The sequence below is a fragment of the Papio anubis genome, chromosome 13 (assembly GCF_008728515.1).
Source record: "Papio anubis isolate 15944 chromosome 13, Panubis1.0, whole genome shotgun sequence".
NCBI lineage: Eukaryota > Metazoa > Chordata > Mammalia > Primates > Cercopithecidae > Papio > Papio anubis.
The window spans coordinates 64,189,167-64,210,199 of record NC_044988.1 but is presented as its reverse complement, the minus strand read 5'-3'; the positions used below and the strand labels follow the sequence as shown (position 1 = coordinate 64,210,199).

The following is a 21,033-nucleotide window of genomic DNA, read 5'->3' as shown; positions in this document are numbered from 1 at the left end:
ATTATGTATATTTAAACAGATATTTAATTTTCCTCCCATTGATGTAGTTTCCTTCTACACAAATATTTTCCTGCTGTAATAGAATCTAGAATTATAAATATAATAAGTGTTGCTTACTTGATTTTAGGCCAGACTCATACTCTATGACTAACAGAGGTATAAGGCCCCTTGGAGTTCATCTCATTTTGCCTAATTATTTCATAAATAGGGAAGCTGAGGCTCAAAGAAGTGATCTGCTCAAAGTCACAAAGGTCTAAATTCCACTGTAAGGTTCTCTTTTTTGCTATATTGGTCACGAAGTTTAAGGGACACACTTTGTTGGTCTTGAGAAAATATGGCAAATACTACCAGCTACAAATCTAGCACATACTTTTCTCTCCCCAATTACTAAAAGATCTCCAATTTTACTTAGGGCGGCAATGGGCCCACAGCTAAAAACATAATCTTTCTCAGTTTTCCTTACAAGTAGGGGTAGACAGTGTGACTAGGGAGAAGTTGTTTGCTCTCTCCCTTTCTTTTTACCATCTGGAACTAGAATATGGTGGCCAGAACTCCAGTAGCCATGTTGTGATGACGAAGTACATGAAGTAATCTTGATGATGGAAGCTAAATGCTAAGGATGGTGGAGAAGGATAAAAGGAGCCGGGATTCCTGATGATTAAGCCCTAGACTATTTGTTTCTGGGCTTTCTTTTACTTCTATTTGTTCTGCTTTTTGTTAATCCTATCTAACACAGGAAAACAAAGCAAGTAGGAGCTGACTTCACTGTCTGCCTCTGCAGCCAGCTCATGGCACAGATGCCCCCTAGTGGCAGCCTGAACACCTCCCTTATCTTAACTACTGAGTGTGTAGGAGTTCTACTTGTCATCCCCTGGTTTCCACCATGTATTTGTCTCACTGCCAAGAAGCTGAGCTCCAGCTCCCGGATCCCTCAATGAGATAGCAACACGCTCTTCTAGCTCTTGGCAGGAGTACTTGGCAGAGAAAAACTGAAGCAGTGAGATAAGTTCTATTTTTACGTATTAAGCTAAACTATCTTTTTTTTTTTTTTTTTCTCTAGACGGAGTCTTGCTCTGTCACCCAGGCTGGAGTGCAGTGGTGCGATCTCTGCTCACTGCAAGCTCTGCCTCCTGGGTTCACGACATTCTGCTGCCTCAGCCTCCCGAGTAGCTGGGACTACAGGTGCCCACCACCATGCCCGGCTAATTTTTTTTGCATTTTCAGTAGAGACGGCGTTTCACCGTGTTAGCCAGGATGGTCTCGATCTTCTGACCTCGTGATCCGCCCGCCTCGGCCTCCCAAAGTGCTGGGATTACAGGCTTGAGCCACCGTGCCTGGCCTAGACTATCATTTTTTATACCCTGTTGGGTGAGTAAGTCCAAGCCAATTCCTGGCTCTCATCCACTGATACTCTGATAACAAAAAGCTGATAGTCTCTGGGGGGAAATTCCACTTTCTAGTCATTATTATGGTGAGAAGTCAGCATGATATGGAGGTGGTTATCTGAGAATGCTGGCCCTCTGAGTCACTGCTTAGAATTCCTGACTGACAACAGTTCATACTTCCTTAGACTGATAGAATCACTTCTGCTTATATGTTTTAAGACAACAATTCTTTCCTGGGCCAAAAAGGCCAAGCAAACAAGAGTCTGTGATTGAGATGGTATCACTGAACCCCATGTCCTCAACAGATAAATGCTCATCCAAAATAAATAGTAAAACAAATAGTTGGAAGAGAGAAGTATTTGAAATCTAAAAACACACATACAAAAAAGTACTTACTGAGGTACGTATCCAAAGGTATACAATTCTTCAGATCATCTGTAGGTGACAGAAGCTCACAAATACTTTCAGCTGTGTGGTCTTCAGGGAATTTGTTCTGATCTCCACATTTTTTAAGAATCTCCACACAATCTGATCTTGAAAAAAAATGCACAAAAATTTAGAGCTTGAGGAACCTCCTCATGTTGTCTAGTCAGCATCACTTTTTTCTGAAGCTTTCCAGAAAGTGAGTTGTCATAACTTAACATGTTTCATAATTGGTTAAGTATGGCAAAAGAGAACAGGAGTCACAGTAGAGCTCAGGTTGAATAATAAATTCAAAGCATCCCTGCCTTTCTGTTGTCTGAGACCAAAGCCCTTACTCAAATTGTATACTTCTTTGTACTGTTACTACAAGCAATGTGGCTTTTCAATATCTTTGAAAGGAAATTAAACGAAGCTAGTCTGATTTACTCCCTGCAAAAATCATATATCCTCACTTCTAGGCCCTTATGCTTGCTTGTTTGCTTGCTTGCCTCTTTTCTCCTTCCTTTCCTTATCTAAGTCTCTTTTTAGTTATCAACATTAGCATCTGGCCTATAACAACTGGAAAGTCCACTTACTTTAAAATGTTCTTAGTCTTCAATAGGGATTTGACTCCTATAAGTTTTCTGTGCTAAGAGTCTACATATTGCCCTCTTGTTGCCTCTTGCTTGTCATCTAATTGTTATACCTCAGTATTTCCCCATCAGGTTATCCCCAAGCCAAGTCAGAGAATAGACTGGACTCTGTTTAAGGTTGAAATTGTTGAGGTACCCAGCAGCACTGAGGCACATACCAATAGCTGAGGGACTGGATATTAACTTGGTTTTGGAAAACTTTTGGAAAAAAAGATGTGTGAGGAACCATGGGCAGATTACTATGTGTTAAATGCTTTTGGTTTCACCCACTATAGCAGCTCCCATCTTTACTTGATCCTAGATTTCCTAAGCAAAATAAGCTCCTTAAGAAGAGCAAAGTTGGCTGGGCACAGTGGCTAACGCCTGTAATCCCAGCACTTAGGGAGGCCGAGGCGGGTGGATCACGAGGTCAAGAGATTGAGACCATCCTGGCCAGCATGGTAAAACCCCATCTCTACTAAGAATACAAACATTAGCTGGGCGTGTAAGACCCAGCTACTTGGGAGGCTGAGGCAGGAGAATTGCTTGAACCTGGGAGGTGGGGGTTGCAGTGAGCTGAGATCATGCCACTGCACTCCAGCCTAGAGACAGAGTAAGACTCCATCTCAAAAAAAAAAAAAAAAAAAAAAAAAAGAGCAAAGTCTAACAGAATATAAGACAAGTACACAAATTAACATATAAAAATAGAATTGTGCATCAGAGACATTTAATAAATGTTTCATGAACCAAGTTCCATAAGAGAAGTACAAATAAAGGTCTATAGGAATCTGTAGTAAGGATAAATTATTTTCAGCTGGAGAAATCTGGGAAGATTCTATGGGAATGTCTGGTATTTCAGAGGAGACAAGGACAGCCAGCAGGTGGTGATGAGGGGAGCAGTATTTCAACTAGAGGAGGAAAAAGTAGGAAAGCATTTGACTTATGGGGGTGACAGGCAGAGGAAGTGGTGAGAGAGAAAATTCTATGGAGAGGCTCTGGCGAGAGATCATGGAGGGTCTGAACTAAAGCTGGAGAATCATTAGGATGAAAGAAACTTACTTGCAAATAATACTTCCCCGGGATTTACTATGACAAGGTTTAATCTGCAGTGAACAAGCTATTGCTTTCCACATCTCTGGCTGGCACTTTTTAATATCGAGAACAGGTATATTGATAAATGGCATCTTGATGCTTCCTTTCTCCCACAACTTCATGTCATTCATGGCTCCTTGGTCTGACTGTGCATTACAACTCCTGAAAAGTTCCGTTGGCCTAAAGAGAAAAAAGTCCAGAAAGAATCAAGAGGCAATTATTTTCTAGAGAGAAGCAATGAGTAAAATCCTACTCATTTAAGCATCATAAAAATCTGGTGTTTTTAAGAAAGCACATACAACCCATGAAGGGATATCAGCTTCGACCATATGAAGATTCAGTGTAGATACTAGCATTAAACTCTGATTGCATGTTTTCTTTTTAACAGATTCTTGTGAGGCAGTTTAAAACTTCACAATGCTCCAAAGAGGACTATTATCCCCAGACTGTCCCATTTCATTTCATAAAATAAATATTATGAGGCCAACTTTTTTAAATGGTGACATAATTTACAAAAACTAAATGCACTGATTTTATGGGTACAGCTTGATGTGCTTTGACAAATGTGTACATCCATAAGCACGTCTAAATGAATTAAGGAACATATCCAACATTTCAGCCAGTTCCCTTGTGCCACTGTTGACTTAATGCCTCCCTGTTGACTGTAACTTAGAGGCCAAAACTATTTATACTTATATCACCATACATTAATTTTGCCTATTCTAGGCTGGGTACAGTGGCTCACACCTGCAATCCTAGCACTTTGCGAGGCCAAGGCAGGAAGATAGGTTGAGCTCAGGAGTTTGAGATCAGTCTGGGCCACACAGCAAGATTTCATCTCTACTTAAAAAAAAAAAAAAATTAGCTGGTGTGATGGCATGCCTCTAGTTCCAGCTACTCAGGAGGCTGAGGCAGGAGAGCCCAGGAATTCGAGGCCAGCCTGGGCAATATGGCAATACCCCATCTTGAAAAGAATTTAAGCAAATTTTAAAGTAGTTATCAAGTTATTTAAAATTATAACAAACACATTACATGTTAATATAAGTATTATTTTTATGAAAAATAACTCTTTTCCAAAGTAAACATTAGTGAGAAGAATAGGACTGTTTTACAGCTTTGCAAATCTCTGTAATGTCTGGCTTAATAGAACTCAGGTGGATTTTCATACCTGCTTCTGCATTCAATCTGTTGCTGTATCACATGTTGTATAGCCACTGGAAATTTGTTTGTTGTTGTTGTTGTTTTTGAGACAGGTTCTCACTTTGTCACCCAGGCTGGAGTGCAGTGGCATGATCACAGCTCACTGCAGCCTTGACCTCCTGGGCTTAGATGATCCTCCCACCTCAGTCTCCCAAGTAGCTGGGACTACAGGCACCCACCACCACACCTGGTTAATTTTTGTATTTTCTTTATTGCCATGTTGCCCAGGCTGGTCTCAAACTCCTGGGCCCAAGAGATCTGCTCACCTTGGCCTCTCAGAGTGCTGGGATTATAGGTGTGAGCCACCGTGCCTGGCCTAGAACATTTTTATCACTCTATAAAGTACCCTTGTGCCCCCCTCTAGTCAATCCCTGATTCCAGCAGAGGAAAGGATATTCTGATCTTTATTACTATAGATTACATTTGCCTATTCTTGGATCTCATGTGTCAAGAATGTATTTTGTGTTGGGCTTTTTTTCTCAACATAAGATTCATCCATTGCTATCCCATTGTTTGGATGCACCACAATGTTATATTCTTTCATTCTCCTGATAGATGTTTTGGGTCCTCTCCCCCATTTTTCGGGCTACTATGAATAAGGGTACCAGACAGGTCTTTATTTGGACATATGTTTTCATGTCTCTGGGGTAAATGCTTCAGGATAAAATAGTTAGGTCATAGATCTAACTTTTGAAGAAACTGAACAAAAGCTCCAAAGTCCTTAAACTATCTTCTACTCCCAGTAGTAACATACTATAAGAATTCCCCTTGCTTCAATATGCTTCATATGCTTACCAGTCTTTTAATTTCAGGCATTCTTGTGAGGGTGAGGAGGCATTGAATTGCTATTTTAATTTGCATTTTGCCATGACTAATAATAATGAACCCTTTAATGTACTAGATGGCTATTTCCTTTAAACTTTTTTTAATGGACAAAAATTATATATTTATTGTGTGCAACATAATATATATAAATATGACACATGTGGAATGGCTAAATTAAGCTAATTAAAATATGCATTACCTCACATACTTATCTCTTTTTTTGTGGTGAGAATATTTAACATCTACTGTCTTGGCACCTTTCAAGTATACAACTCACTGCTAACTATAGTTACCATGTTGTATAATAGATCTCTTGAACTTACTCCTTTTGTCTAAATAAAATTTTGTGTCCTTTGACTAACATTTTCCCAATCCTCTCCCCTCCCTCTTCTCTCTTCCCTCTCCTCTTCCTGCACCACCCTCTCCAGCCACCCTCTGGTAACCACTATTCTATTCTCTGCTTCCATGAGTTCGATTTTTTTAGATTCCACATATAAGTGAGATCGTGCAGTATTTGTCTTTCTGCATCTGGCTTATTTTATTTAATGTCCTCCAGGTTCATTCATATTGTTGCAAAAGACAGGATTTCCTTTTTTATAAAGGCTGGATAGGATTCCACACTGTATATATACCACATATTCTTTATCCATTCATTCATTGATGAATACAGGTTTATTTCATATCTTGGCTATTGTAAATAATGTTGCAGTGAATGTGGGAGTGAAATATCTATTCAATAGGCTGATTTCCTTTCCTTTAGATATGTACCTAGTAGTGGAATTGCTGGATCATATGGTAACTTCTATCTTTAATTTTTTGAGGACCCTCCATACCATTTCCCACAATGGCTGTACTAACTCACATTTCCATCAACAGTGTCCAAGACTTCTCTTTTCTCCATATCCTTGCTAACAACTGTTATCTTCCATCTTTTTGATAATAGCCATTTTAACACGTGTGAAGGGATAGCTCATTGTGGTTTTAATTTGTATTTCCCTGATAATTAGTGATGTTGAACATCTTTTCATATACTTGATTAAATGGCCATTTTGATGTTCTTCTTTGGTAAAGGGTCTGTGAAAGTTTTTTGCACAATTTTCTCTTTCTTTTTTTTTTTTTTTTTTTTTTTTGAGATGGAGTCTTGCTCTGTCACCAGGGTTTACAGAAAGTGGCACGACCTTGGCTCACTGCAACTTTCATCTCCTGTCTGCTGCATTCTGTCTCAGCCTCCCATGCAGCTGGGACTACTGTTGCCTGCCACCTTTACAGTTTTGCTTTTAAAAATACTTTTTAGTAGAGATGGGGTTTCACCATGTTGGGTCAGGCTGCCCCTGAACTCCTGACCTTTGAAGGATCCGGACCTGCCTCTTAGCCTCCCAGGGGAGTTGGGACACATGGAGCCGCCATTCTTTTTGCACAATTTTAAAATTGAGTTGTTTTACTTTTTATATGAGGTTATAGGAGTTACTTATATATTCTGGATACAAGTTCTTTGACAAATATGTGTGTGTGTGTGTGTGTGTGTGTGTATGCACACACCTGTGCATGATATGTTGAACATTCCCTCTCAAGTCTATGACTTGCCCCTTCAAGTTTTAAATGTTGTCTTTGGCAAACAAAAGATTTTACTGTTGAAGTCTAATTCATTTTTTTCTTTTAAAATTGTATATTTTGTGTCCTGTCTACAAAACGTTTGACCAAGTTTGTGAAGATGTTCTTCTATAAGCTTTATATTTTTAGTTTTTATGTTTAGTTCTATAATCTATCTGGAAGCAATTTTTGTGTAGGGTGTGAAACACACATTGAGCTTCTTTTTTTTCCCCCTCCATAAAGATATTCAATTATTCTAGTATTATTTGTTGAAAAGATGTTTCTATTTTTTTATTTTATGTTATTTTTTCTTTTTTTGAGACGGAGATTTTGCTCTGTTGCCCAGGCTGGAGTGCAGTGGCACAATCTCGACTCACTGCAACCTCCATCTCCTGGATGCAAGCGATTCTCCTGCCTCAGCTCTTCCAGTAGCTGCTGGGATTACAGGTCCACACCACACCCAGCTAGTTTTTGTATTTGTATTTTTATTTTATTTTATTTTTTATTTATTTATTTTTTTTTTTTTTTTGAGACTGAGTCTGTTTCCTAATCCCTGCTGGAGCAAGTGGCCTGGATCAGCTCTACTGTAAGCTCTGCTCTGGTTCACTTATTCTCCTACTTCAGCCTCCCCGAAAGAAGTGACCACAGGCTTCCCGCCACCCCGGGCCTCGGCTAGTTTTTGTATTTTTTAGTAGAGACGGGTTTCTGTTCTGTTAGCTAGGATGGTCTCTGATTCTCCTGACCTCGTGGATCCTACTCTGCCTCGCCTCCCAAAGTGCTGGGATTACAGGCTTGAGCCACCGCTACCAGGGGCCAGTTTTTGTATTTTAGTAGAGATGAGGGTTCACCATGTTGGCCAGGCTGGTCTTGAACTCTGACCTCAGGTGGATCCACCCACCTCTGCTTCTCCCAAAGTGCCACCATGTGAGCCACCACACCCAGCCTTTTTGTTGAGGGTTCCCACTCCACACCTAGGCGATGCAAGCGCATGACCTGGCCTACTGCAACCTCCACCTCCCAGGCTGAAGCCATCCTCCCACCTCAGCCTCCTGAGCATCTGGGACTACAGGTGCGCACCACCACACCTGGCTAATTTTCTTTTTTTTAAGACAGAGTTTAGGTCTTGTTGCCCAGACTGGAGTGCAATGATTGATTTCAGCTCACTGCAACCTCTGCCTCCCAGGTTCAAGCGATTCTCCTGCCTCAGCCTCCCAAGTAGCTGGGATTACAGGGGCCTGCCACCATGCCTAGCTAATTTTTTTTTTTTTGTATTTTTAGTAAAGATCGGTTTCACCATGTTGGCCAGGCTGGTCTCGAACTCCTGACCTCAGGTGATCCACCTGCCTCGGCCTCCCAAAGTGCTAGGATTACAGGCGTGAGCCACTGTGCCCGGCCAATATTTTGTATTTTTGATTGAGATGGTGTTTAACCTTGTTGCCCAGGCTGGTCTCGAACTCCTGAGTTCAGGCATTCCAACTGCCTCAGCTTCCCAAACTGCTGGGATTATAGGTGTGAACCACCATGCCTGGTTGAAAAGATGTTTATTTTTGTATTGAATTGCCTTGCTGCTCTTGTTGAAAATTAGTTTACTATACTTGAATTGAATTTCCTAATCTTTTATTGAGGATTTTGGCATCTCTGAGTGACACAAGACTATAGTTATCTTGTTTTTAATGTCCATGTCAGTTTTGGTATCAAGGTAACGCTAGCCTCATAAGAGGAGTTAGGATATGTTATCTGTTTCCTGAAAAATTATTGCATAATTTTTTCCTTATGTGTTTGGTAAGCATTACCAGTAACGCCAGAAGTTTTCTTTGTGTGAAGATTTATAATTACAAATTCAATTTCTCTAACAGTTATAAGAATAGTCCTAATTTGTATTTCTTCTTGTGTTAGTTTTGGTTTTTAAGGAATGCATCCATTTCATCTAAATTGTAGGATTTACTAGCATAAAGTTGTTCATAGTATTCCTTTTTTGAGAGGGTCTCACTCTGTTGCCTAGGCTGAAGTGTGATGGTGTGATCTTGGCTTACTGCAACCTCCACCTCCCGGGTTCAAGCATTTCCTTTGTGATTTCTTCTTTGTAGCACAGATTATTTAGAAGCGTATGTTTAATTACCAAATATTTGGGAAGATTTCAATATAGTTTATTTTTATTGATTTCCAATTTGATTCTGTTGTGTTCAGAAAATACACTTTTTATGATTTTCATCTTCTGACAGTGGTTGACACTTGCTTTTTAACCCAGCATATGTTGTTCAAATCCTCTATATCCTCACTGATTTTTTTCCATTTGTTCTATTAGTGAGGGAGAGGTGTTAACATTTCTGAATATGATTGAATATTTCTCTCTCTTTAGGGTTTACTTCTGTTTTTAAGTATTTTGAGTATATGTACCTATCTGACATTCGGTGCATATATATTTATGTTAATTGTATCTTCATGATAAATTGAACTTTTATCATTATAAGGTGATACTCTTTATCTCCAATAATATTCTTTGTCTTTCCAACAACCTCTGCCTTTCAACTGATGTTTTTAGTTCATTTACATTTATGTAATTATTGATACAGTTGCGTTTAAGTCTCTATCATTTTGCTGTGGTTTTCAATTTGTCTCCTTTTTCTTTCTGTCTTCTTTTGGATGGATCAAGTATTATTTTAGTGTTCCATTTCGTATTTCCTATTAGCTTCTAAGCTATACCTCTTTGTGTTGTGTTTTAAATTAGTGGTTGCTCTACCCATAATATATGTCCATTATTTATTGTAGTTTTCCTTGAATTAATACTACATAATGTCACAAATAATGTAAGAAACTTATAACGGTATAATTATTTACCTCTCTCATCCTTTTTGCTACTGTCATATATCATATATTTTACTTCTATGTATAAATTCCACAATACAGTGTTATTTTTTGAGACGGGAGTCTGGCTCTGCTGTCTGGAGTGCAGGGCTTCGGATCTCAGCTCACTGCAAGCCTCACTCGGTTTAATGCATTCTCTTGCCTCAGCCTCCGAAAGTAGCTGGGACTATATAAACCAATTACTTTTGAAAAATAAAATATAAAAGAAAAAAAGAAAAAGAAAATAAAGAAAAAATATTTTTCATGTTTACCAGCATTTACCAATCCCAGTGCCCTATAGGTCTGAGTTTTCATGTGGTATTTTCCTTCAGACTGAAGAATTTCTTGTAGTGAGAGGCTGCTGGCAGAAAATTCTGAGTTTTTTTTTTTTTGGTTTGTTTTTTGGTAATATCTAGAAATACCTTTATTTTTGAAGAATATTTTCACTAAATGTAAGATTTTTTTTTTTCCTGAGTACTTTAAGGATACTATTTGGGATACTACTTGATGGTCTTTGGTTCTCCATTGTTTCTGAAAGGAAGTCACTTGTCATTTTTATTGTTATTCCACCATATGTAAAGTGTCTTTTTTTCTCCCTTTGGTTGCTTTATCTATTTCTCTTTGCCTCTGGTTTTCAACAGTTTGACTATGATGTGCTAGGTGTGTCTCTCTTTGTATTTATCTGGCTTGGGGTTTACTAACGTTTCCCAAAAAGTGGGTTAATGTATTTGATCATATTTGGAAAACTTTCAGCCAAGGTTTAATCAAATATTTTTCTGCTCCTTTCTTTCCTTTCCTTCTGGGTTACTACCAGAGATGTTATATCACTTATTCTCTCTGTGCTTTGGTTTAGATAATTTCTATTGAGCGATCTCTGAGGTCACTGACCTTTTTCTTCTGCTGTGTCTATTTTCCATTCCCTACAATAAATTTATTTTAGATATTGCATTTCTCAGTTTCAGAGTTTCCATGTGGTTTTTTTTTTTAGCACTTCCATATCTCACCTATATCTATCTTTACCTGTAGATCTTTCAACATATCATAATTAGATTCTTATCTGCTAATTTCAATAGTTGGGTCACCAATGGGTATGATTGTTTTTTCTCTTAACTATGGGTCATATTTCCTATTTTTCTCATTTCTAGTAATTTTTGATTGTATAATGGACATTATGCATGATACTTTGTGGGATTTAGGATTTTGTTACCTTCTTTGGAGGAATGCTGTTTTCACACCAGCAGGCAGTTAAATTACTGACAAATACCTCCTTCTGGAGGCAGTTTCAGGTTTTGTTAAGGTTTTTCAGCTTTACCTTTAGCTCTTGGATGTTGTATGTACTCCCAAGGTTTGGCCCTTATGGGGTTTACTAGGCCCTTCTAACTTGGCATGATCTGAATTCTAAATTGTCTGCCCAGCAAATGCTAACTGCTATAATCTATGTTCACCTTCCCCTGGGTTCCTTGTAGTCTCATCCTGCAAAAGTACCATTTAGGAGTCAGCCAAGGACTTAAAGGGAGTCTGTTCATGGATTTTGGGACATTTCTTTTTGTGGTTCCCTCTCTTGTGCGATTTTTTCCCTTCAATATCTAGCCTCTCTGGCAGGACCAAACTCTGGTATCTCACTCCTTAGGCCAAGACTGCTGCTTTCTGCTTGAACTCTACTTCCCATGAAAGGAAACTGTAAGTGCCTATGAGGAAGAAGAGGACAAATGTGGCTTTTGCTCAGTGTGGTTTCTATCTTTCAAGAGATGTTGGCCGCTCGTGGTGGCTCACGCCTGTAATCCTAGCACTTTGGGAGGCCAAGGTGGGCAGATTGCTTGAGGTCAGGGGTTCGAAACCAGCCTGGCCAACATGGTGAAGCCCCATCTCTACTAAAAATACAAAAAAAAAAAAAAAATTTAGCTGGGCATGGTGGCAGGTGCATGTAATCCCAGGTACTTGGGAGGCTGAGGCAAGGGAATTAATTACTTGAACCCAGAGGTAGAGGTTGCAGTGAGCCAAGATCACGCCACTGGGTGATCATGCTTGGGTGACAGAGTGAGACTCTGTCTCAAAAAAAAAAAAAAAAAAAAGAAAGATGTAGACCCTCCTGTTTTTGATCAGTCTCCAATACCTTCAAAACAACTGTTCTTTTATATTTCATAATTGGTATTGGTAGGGCTGTTATTCTCATACAAGCTACTCCACCATTACTAGAAACCAGACCAGAACTATGTGCCAAAGTTTAACTATCAAACATTTCAGATGTACTCAATCTCTAAATCAGGTATTTACTGGCAAATAGTCTATCACCAGTTTTAAAGCTATCAAAAGATAAGATGTGTGTTAGCTTGAAGTAAACACCATCTGACAAAAATATCTAGAACTTCCTTCTGGCCCAACTGAATGACTCTATTCCCTTTTGCCCTCTTTATTTCTGGGTTGTAACTTATAAAACCAGCCACCTCTTCTTTAGTAACTCTCTCTCTCATTTCTATATGGAGTTCTCTCATTTTGTGCTTCCGGTGCCCTTTTCTGTTTTCTTCGGTTTCTTCAACCATTAACTGTTGATATGCTCCAAGGTTCAGTTCTTGCCCCCTTATTTTTCTAATGATACTTGATACCCCAGGAAAACATCTATTTGAATTGCTTTTGTAAAGAAATATTTTTGTATGAAACAGGGGACTCACAGAGAAGGAACCTCAACCATTCTCAAGGTCCTTTAAAGTAAATTGTTTAAAAGTGAACATTTGGATGACCAAATCGTTCACAATAATTTATTCTACAATGAATTACTTCCACTGGTGGTACAGTAGAAGGGAGAGGGGACTGACGGCAGAAGAGATTCTTTGAAGTCCAGAAGCTTGAGGTATCTCTAGATTGGAAGGGACTTTGTAATAGTGTTTCCTTTCCCAGAGGTGACTTACCAGATGGAATATTGCATTTAAAGATAAAATCATAAAGAAATATGACTTTCTTTTAACCCAACAGGAACAAAATCAGAATAAAGTGGTATTTCACTTATTTATAATTAGTGATAAAATATTTCTATTCCATGTATAATAATTTGTCCTACCTGTTGTTAAAATTAGTACAGTAAGTAAGGTTTCTACAGCCCAACTGGCAAGGTTCCCGGACATCTGCTAAACAGGTCAACATGGACACTTCCACTGGATTATATTCACAAAAGCGATCAAACTCTTGCCAACTCTGTGTATTTCCCCAGCTCATGCTGTAAAGTTTAGTGCAGAGTTCCCTGAAACAAGAGCACAAATGCAGAAGCAGACATGAGCCAACCAAGTAAATATCTGATTTGCATAAAACTAAAACTCTATGAACTATATACTTTGGAATATATGTGAGAAAAAAATTAAAAAAACCAAATGACTATTTCCTAGAAACTAGAGCCAGAAAAAGTGATTGCTTTCCATGGAAAACAGGCTTCTTTTATCGTCTACCTTTTCTCTTTTTGTTAAGGTTGCTAGAAATCTCAGTGCCAAATTTAATGTTCAATTACAGTATTTGTGCATCCTTAATTGCTGGCACAATTATTTCCCCCTATATCTTTCTGATTTCTTTTTTACTTTTACTTAAAGCACATGGTTTTGCCTCCACAAAGATATATTCCCTTATATTTATGTTCAGTCACAGAAGGTAAAACTAGGACATGGTCCTCTGATTTCTTTTAAGAAGCATGATAGACTTAGGGTACATTAGTTTCTTCTTGAAAAACTATACAAAAGCCATTTATATTCCCTAAAATATTCCAAAGCCTCTATATACTATTGTAATTAATACACGATATTCTTATTTTTAGTACTCAATGATTACAAAGCAACTTAAGTATGTGTATACAGCTAAAACATTTGTACCATTTCTAAAGTGCTCTCACACATGATATTCATTCATTTTATTTATGAAATACATGTTTACAATATAATTTTCATATTATTGAAATATATAAAACTGTAAGTAAAAATTCATTCACCTTATATTTTATTTGACTGTCATATTTACCCCTATGATGAAGATATCTTTACTTTTACATTTGTTCATTCACCTCACCAATGTTTATTGAGTGTCTATCTTGTGGGAGGGCCTGTTCAAAGCACTGGAAATACAACAGTGAATAAAACAGACAAGGTCCCTGCTATCAGGGAGGCTTACACATTATGGGAATAAGGAAGCTGCAATCAAGTTACATCAGGTACCTTGATTTGGAAACTTTCCTTTTTCTAGTCCTTAACTTGCTTTCTTTCTTTTTTGTTTTGTTTATGGAGACAGAGTCTCACTCTGTCACCCAGTCTGGAGTGCAGTGGCGTGATCTCGGCTGACTGCAGCCTCTGCCTCCTGGGTTCAAGTGACTCTAGTGCCTCAGCCTCCCAAGTAGCTGGGATTATAGGCATCTGTCACCACACCTGGCTAATTTGTGTGTGTGTGTGTGTGTGTGTGTGTGTGTGTATTTTTAGTAGAGATGGGGTTTTGCCATGTTGACCAGGCTGGTCTGGAACTCTTGACCTCAGGTGATCCACCTGCCTCACCCTGGAATTACAGGCATGAGTCACTGCATCTGGCTAGTCCTTAACTTTCTATAGGTTAGGTATCCCTCATCTGAAATGCTTGGGACCCAAATTTTGGATTTTTTTTTTTTTACTTTAGAATACTTGTATATACCTAATGAGATATTTTGGGGCTATGACCCAAGTCTAAACATGACATTAATTTATGTTCATATATACCTTATACACATAGCCTGAAGGTAATTTTATACAATATTTTAAATAATTTTGCACATGATATAAAGTTTTGACTGCATTTTGACTGCGACTCATCACATGAGGTCAGGTGTGGAATTTTCCACTTGTGGTGTCATGTCAGCACTCAAAAAGTTTCAGATTTTGGAGCATTTTGGTTTTCAGATTTTTGGATTAAGGGTGGTCAATCTGCATTTGCCTTGGACAGGTTATTTAACATCTCATTGTTAGTTTCTTAAGTGTAAAAGAAAAATTACATAAATTTCTCCAATTATCTCCTAAGGTTTTATGAAGATGAAATCTGATGAAAATGAAAGCCTTCAGCAAACCATAAAACCCTGTATCAAGTTTAGAGAGAGGGAAAAGCCTTCCTTACTGAAGCTCTTTTGGGACAACACAGCCATTCCAATCTCTAGTGACTCTATGTAGGTATAAACTTTTTTGTGGGCATTCAAAGAAATACTCAGCATCCCTCCCATAAATATATTTATTAACTTCTATAAGTAACCCAATTTCCTTAATTACAAGCCTAATTTAATTTCCCTTTAAGCCTTTTTGTTAATTTTCTTTGGATATTTTTCAGGTTTTTCATGTCTTTATTTATTTGGAGTCAGAGTCTCGCTCTTTTTCCTGTCTTTAAATAATTAATTAATTTATTTTGAGATGGAGTCTCACTGCGTCGCCCAGGCTGGAGTGCAGTGGCGCAATCTCAGCTCACTGCAACCTCTGCCTCCCAGGTTCAAGTGATTCTCCTGCCTCAGCCTCTCAAGCAGCTGGAATTACAGACATGTGCCACCACGTCCGCTAATTTTTGTATATTTTTTAGTAGAGACAGGGTTTCACCATATTGGCCAGGCTGGTCTCAAACTCCTGACCTCAGGTGATCCCCTGCCTCAGTCTCCTGAAGTGTTGGGATTACAGGCACGAGCCACTGCGCCTGACCTTCATGTCTTTAAAAAAATTTGCCAAAGTTTGATTGACAGTTACTAAAGTTTGATGAGCTATTCCAGGCAAAATTTTTTGCTAAAAGTCCATCCAATTTAGAAACCACAGGAAAGATTGTTTTACTCCTGGTATTTTATATTCATTTCAGGATATCCTAGTAACATGGGGTCCCTTTTTACCCCAAATATCTCTAATAAAGCACATTTCTATTATACCTGTGATCGACCATGATCTTAGTTATCTCCATTTGTTTTTGTCTCTAGACTGCAATTCCTACATCCTATATTTGTATTGTTAATTTTTCATCCCTAAGTGTATCACCCAGATGAATGCCAATATGCTACCACCTAACTCTGGTTATAAGTGTTAACCCAGGTTATCCACCAATATAATAAAAAGTTCGAAGTTTCATAATTTAATAAAGAGAATGTCCCTTAGATGTCAGATCAAAACATCTTCTAAACTGTAAGTTTACTTAATGATCTCTATAAGGATAGAATTCATCTACTGCATCATCCTAAATATTTATTACCCTGACAATGCTAATCCTCCACACCCCAAAATGCTGTGCTAAAAGCACTCAATATACAGAACAATGTTTTGTATATGGTACACAATGCTCAATACACATTTCTTGGATGAAAGAATATTTTATATTTTCTAAATGCTAAGCCTATACCATGTAAGAATATAACACATTTGCTAGGCTTAAAATCATTAATTAAAATGCCATTTTCTACTGATTTTAGTAAAGGAAAATGAAATACTAACCTACATGTTGAAGTGTTTGCTTTAGAACAACAATGCAATTTAGCCCCATCAAGGCCCGTAGAGGGAGGAGGGTGTACAGTGACTCCAGGGTGAACAGATTGTGAGCTTTCAAGAAAACACTGCCAAAGAGGATCTTGAGGCAAGGGCTGGGTCTTACAACCCTCGATGAGACCATCAACAATCTCCATTTCCGTTTTCTTGGACATCAGAATTCTCTTGCAGGCATTTTGGCAAGCATGGTCTTCAGCTCTGTCACAGCAATATAAACCTACATTTTCAGAATATAAGTGGCTTAATTAGCTGTTTGTTTTTATTATACTTTAAGTTCTGGGATACATGTGCAGAACGTGCAGATTTGTTACATAGGTATACAGGTGCCATGGTGGTTTGCTGAATCCATCAACCCGTCATCTACGTTAGGTATTTCTCCTAATGCTATCCCTCCCCTAGCCCCCCACTCCCTGACAGGCCCTGGTGTGTGATGTTCCCCTTCCTGTGTCCATGTGGTCTCATAGTTCAACTCCCACTTATGAGTGAGAACATGCAGTATTTGGTTTTCTGTTCTTGTGTTAGTTTGCTGAGAATGATAGTTTCCAGCTTCATCCATGTCCCTGCAAAGGACATGAACTCATCCTTTTTTTAATGGCTGCATAGTATTCCATGATGCATATGTGCCACATTTTCTTTATTCAGTCTATCACTGATGGGCATTTGGGTTGGTTCTAAGTCTTTGCTACTGTGAATAGTGCTGCAACAAACATAAATGTGCGTTTTTTTTTTTTTTTTTGGTCATGCTCTGCTTAGCACAAAACATGGCAGTATAGTGGAAGCCATTACTACTACTCTTAGTTACATGTCAGTATTTGCAGAATACAGGCCCTACCAAATTCTTTCTCTATTACTTTGCAGTGTAGCAAAAAGGTGAGGAGCTAAAGGTGGACAAGGTATCTATTACCAGAATTCACCACTGTCCCCAGTCATGGGATCTTTAGCACCATCCTTACAAAAATGAAAGGCTATCCTACACCTAAGAAGTTCTCACAGGAGAGGTATTTGACATTCTTAGAAAAGGTATTGTAGATCAAACTGGAATTATTTCCTGCTAGAAACAATTACCTAAAAGGGATTATGTTCTTGACATGAGAGAAATGATTAATTTTTATAGCAGCAAACACAAACACCATATTGAGAGATGAAGCCAGCTGGGCTTCTGGGTTGGGTAGGGACTTGGAGAACTTTTCTGTCTAGCTAAAGGTTTGTAAACGCACCAATCAGCGCTCTGTAAAATGGACCAAGCAGCAGGACCTGGCAGGGCCAAATAAGGAAATAAAAGCTGGCCACCTGAGCCAGCAGCAGCAACCTGCTTGGGTCCCCTTCTATGGTGTGGAATCTTTGTTCTTTCGCTCTTCACAATAAATCTTGCTGCTGCTCATTCTTTGGGTCCGCACTACCTTTATGAGCTGTAACACTCACTGTGAAGGTCTGCAGCTTCACTCCTGAAGTCAGTGAGACCACGAACCCACTGGGAGGAACAAGCAACTCTAGACGCCACCTTTCAGAGCTGTAACGCTCACTGCAAAGGTCTGTGGCTTCACTCTTGAAGTCAGCGAGACCAAGAAGCCACCGGAAGGAACCAATTCCGGACACAATATTTCATCACATTCCAGGGCCACATAAAGCTTTTATGTATCTTATGCTAATTAATCTACGTTGTAATGTAAATAATACAGTAGCGAACTCTGACAAGGTATCAGTTTGGCTCTGCCTTTAATTTTCTCAAAGAATCGGAAATGAAAAAACACTTTCAACCATACTACAGAATTCAGAAGGGCTTCTTTGAAGTAGTTTTCTTTGACTTTGGAAGAAATCTGTGCATATCTGTTTGGCGCCTTCTTTTCCAGATTCCTCTGTATTGGCAAAGACGGAGATGGTTGTTCTACCCTTAAAACCTCTTTCGGCTTTTTTATTGAGCTGCCATCTCCTTAGCTCCAGCAGTACCTCTGTATAGACTGAATGTCAGAGAGCACAGATCTGCCTTTAAAACAAATGAAGGTTATTGGGGCAATGCTTCATCCTCTGATTTTGACCACACGGCTACACCACAGCATGTCAAAAGCCATTAGAGTTCTGATTTAGATGGTGGCCAAGCAAGGCACACAGTACTGCTTTTGAGTTACAAAAAACAAGTCTTTCTTTCTTTTCGTCTTTTTTTTTTCCCACCCCCTGAGGCAGGGTCTTGCTTTGTTGCTCTGGCTGGAGTGCAGTGATGCGATGATGGCTCACTGCAACCTTGAACTCCTGGGCTCAAGCAATCCTACAGCTTCAGCCTCCTGAGGAGCTGGGTGTGCCACCATACCCAGCTAATTATTACTATTTTTTTTGTAGAGCTGGATTCTCTCTTTGTTACCTAGGCTGGTCTCAAACTCTTGGCCTCAAGTGATTCTCCTGCCTCAGCATCACAAAGCACTGAGATTACAGACGTAAGCCACAGAGTCTCTTTCAATATCCCAGTGTAAATCAAAACATTGACATCTTATACATCAGCCTTTGGTCAGTTTGGTCAATCAGTTTTTATAAATCTGATCACCTCTAGGTGAAGAAAACGGATTCCAGGATGTACAAAGCTGAGACTCTGAAGAGCCATATCAGGTGCAGTGTCATCAGGAGGCCCTGATTTTTAAAAGATATCAGGCTGTCTTCCCATTTTTATGACTTTTTAATTACAAAAGTAATAATTGCTCATTGGCAAAAATTCAAACACTATGGAAAATATATAAAGTGAAACAATTAGGTATAAACTAAAAATGTATCACACTATATTTTTAGTTCTGTGATTTACTTTTTTTTGCTTAATACATCTTGGACTTCACTATTTTTTAGAGACAGGGTCTTGCTCTGTCACCCAGGCTGGAGTGCAGTGGCACAGTAATAATTCACCGCAGCCTTGACCTTCTGGGCTCAAGCCATCTTCCTGCCTCTACCTCTCAAGTAGCTAGGACTACAGCTATGTGCCACTATGCCCAGTTAATTTTTTAATTTTTTTTGAGACATAGGGTCTCACTATGTTACCCAGGCTACTCTTGAACGCTTGGCCTCAGGCAATCCTCCCATTTAGGCCTCCCACAGTGCTGAGGTTACAGGTGTGAGCCACTATGCTGGCCAACTCGGGCCAGCCTCCCTCCCTCCCTCCCTTCCTCCCTTCCTTCCTGACAGAGTCTCACTCTGTTGCCCAGGCTGGAGTGCTGTGGTGCAATCTTGGCTCAATGCAACCTCCACCTCCAAGGTTCAATCAATTCTCCTGCCTCAGCCTCCTGAGTAGCTGGGATTACAGGCATGTGCCACCACACCTGGCTGATTTTTGTATTTTTAGTAGAGACAGGGTTTCACCACATTGGTCAGGTTGTGCTTGAACTCCTGACCTCAGGTGATCTGCCCACCTCAGCCTCCCAAAGTGCTGGGATTACAGGCGTGAGCCACCGTGCCTGGCCTTTTTGTTTTGTTTTGTTTTAGAAGGGTCTCTCTCTGTCATCCAGACTGGAGTGCGGTGGCAGGATCTTGGCTCACTGCAACCTCAGCCTCGCAGATTCATGCGATTCTGCAGCCTCAGCCTCCCAAGTAGCTGGGATCACAAGTGTGTGAACCTGGCTAATTTTTGCATTTTCTGTAGAGACAGAGTTTCACCATGTTGCCCAGGCTGGTCTCAAACTCCTGAGCTCAAAACGATCTGCCTGTCTTGGCCTCCCAAAGTGTTGGGATTACAGGTGTGAGCCACCACACTTAGCCTGGGACTTCTTTCTATGTAAGAAGTCCTTTTTTCGTTGGATGCCAAGTTTTTATTATTCTATAGGTATGCCATAATTTATTTAATCAATTTTAATCAATACTGTATTGATGGATATTTGGGTTGTTTGTAATTTTTCTCTATTATACCAGCATTGTAGTGAACATCATTTATATGCATATATATATATTTTTGCAAATTTGCATAAGTTTTCTTGTGAGATAAATTGTGAGAAGTGGAACTGCTAGATCAAAAGCTTATGATAATTTGAAATACTCATGGTCATTACCTAACTTCTCTCCAAAAAACCCGTATCAGTGAACTCTCCCACCCTCAGAATTGAGAATTCCTGTTTCCTCATACCCTCTACGGTCTCATCTTTTTTGGCCCCTTTTGGCTGTGACGATATTCTTCAATCTGCCAAATCTAAATACCAAAGGAAGTCTGATATTTCTCAAATGACCCAGACTGCAGATATCTACAAGAACATATCACTTCTTTGTACACTCTTTTACCAAAGATTGAAATGAGAAGAATATGTCCCTTTTACTTACTATCTGTTGGGTTCCTCATTGGATAAGATTGAGTATAATTGTTCACACAATGTATTAACTGTGGACTAATAGAGGCACAATAATTTTCCACTGCTTTGATCTGAGATGGACCAGGAGAAGAGTCTGTTCGAAAAATGGCTTGACAGTATTCTCGGCAGTTTGTGTGATGACCTGCATAACTGCAACAAACCGAGCCCACTATGGAGAAAAAAAGAGAAGGCACTGAAATGAAAACAGCTTTTTCTTAACGTTAAATCATCCTCATAATGATGGAACAAT

General features: G+C 39.2%; 1 protein-coding gene across 9 annotated transcripts in view; it reads right to left on the bottom strand.

Moving 5' to 3' along the window:
- The window catches only part of RECK (reversion inducing cysteine rich protein with kazal motifs), an 89,008-nt gene that overhangs the window by 21,163 nt on the left and 46,812 nt on the right, over positions 1–21,033 (bottom strand). For 8 of the 9 annotated variants that reach the window (XM_021927381.2, XM_021927382.2, XM_017949740.3 and 5 more), the window contains 5 exons: positions 20,755–20,952; positions 16,420–16,687; positions 13,026–13,205; positions 3,479–3,691; positions 1,782–1,918 (listed from right to left, as the gene is read on the bottom strand). In XM_021927381.2, the coding sequence (XP_021783073.1) occupies positions 1,782–1,918; positions 3,479–3,691; positions 13,026–13,205; positions 16,420–16,687; positions 20,755–20,952 (996 nt within the window). Of the gene's footprint in view, positions 1–1,781; positions 1,919–3,478; positions 3,692–13,025; positions 13,206–16,419; positions 16,688–17,165; positions 18,455–20,754; positions 20,953–21,033 lie in introns of those variants that run through there. The other variant, XM_009188511.4, reaches the window with a different exon arrangement.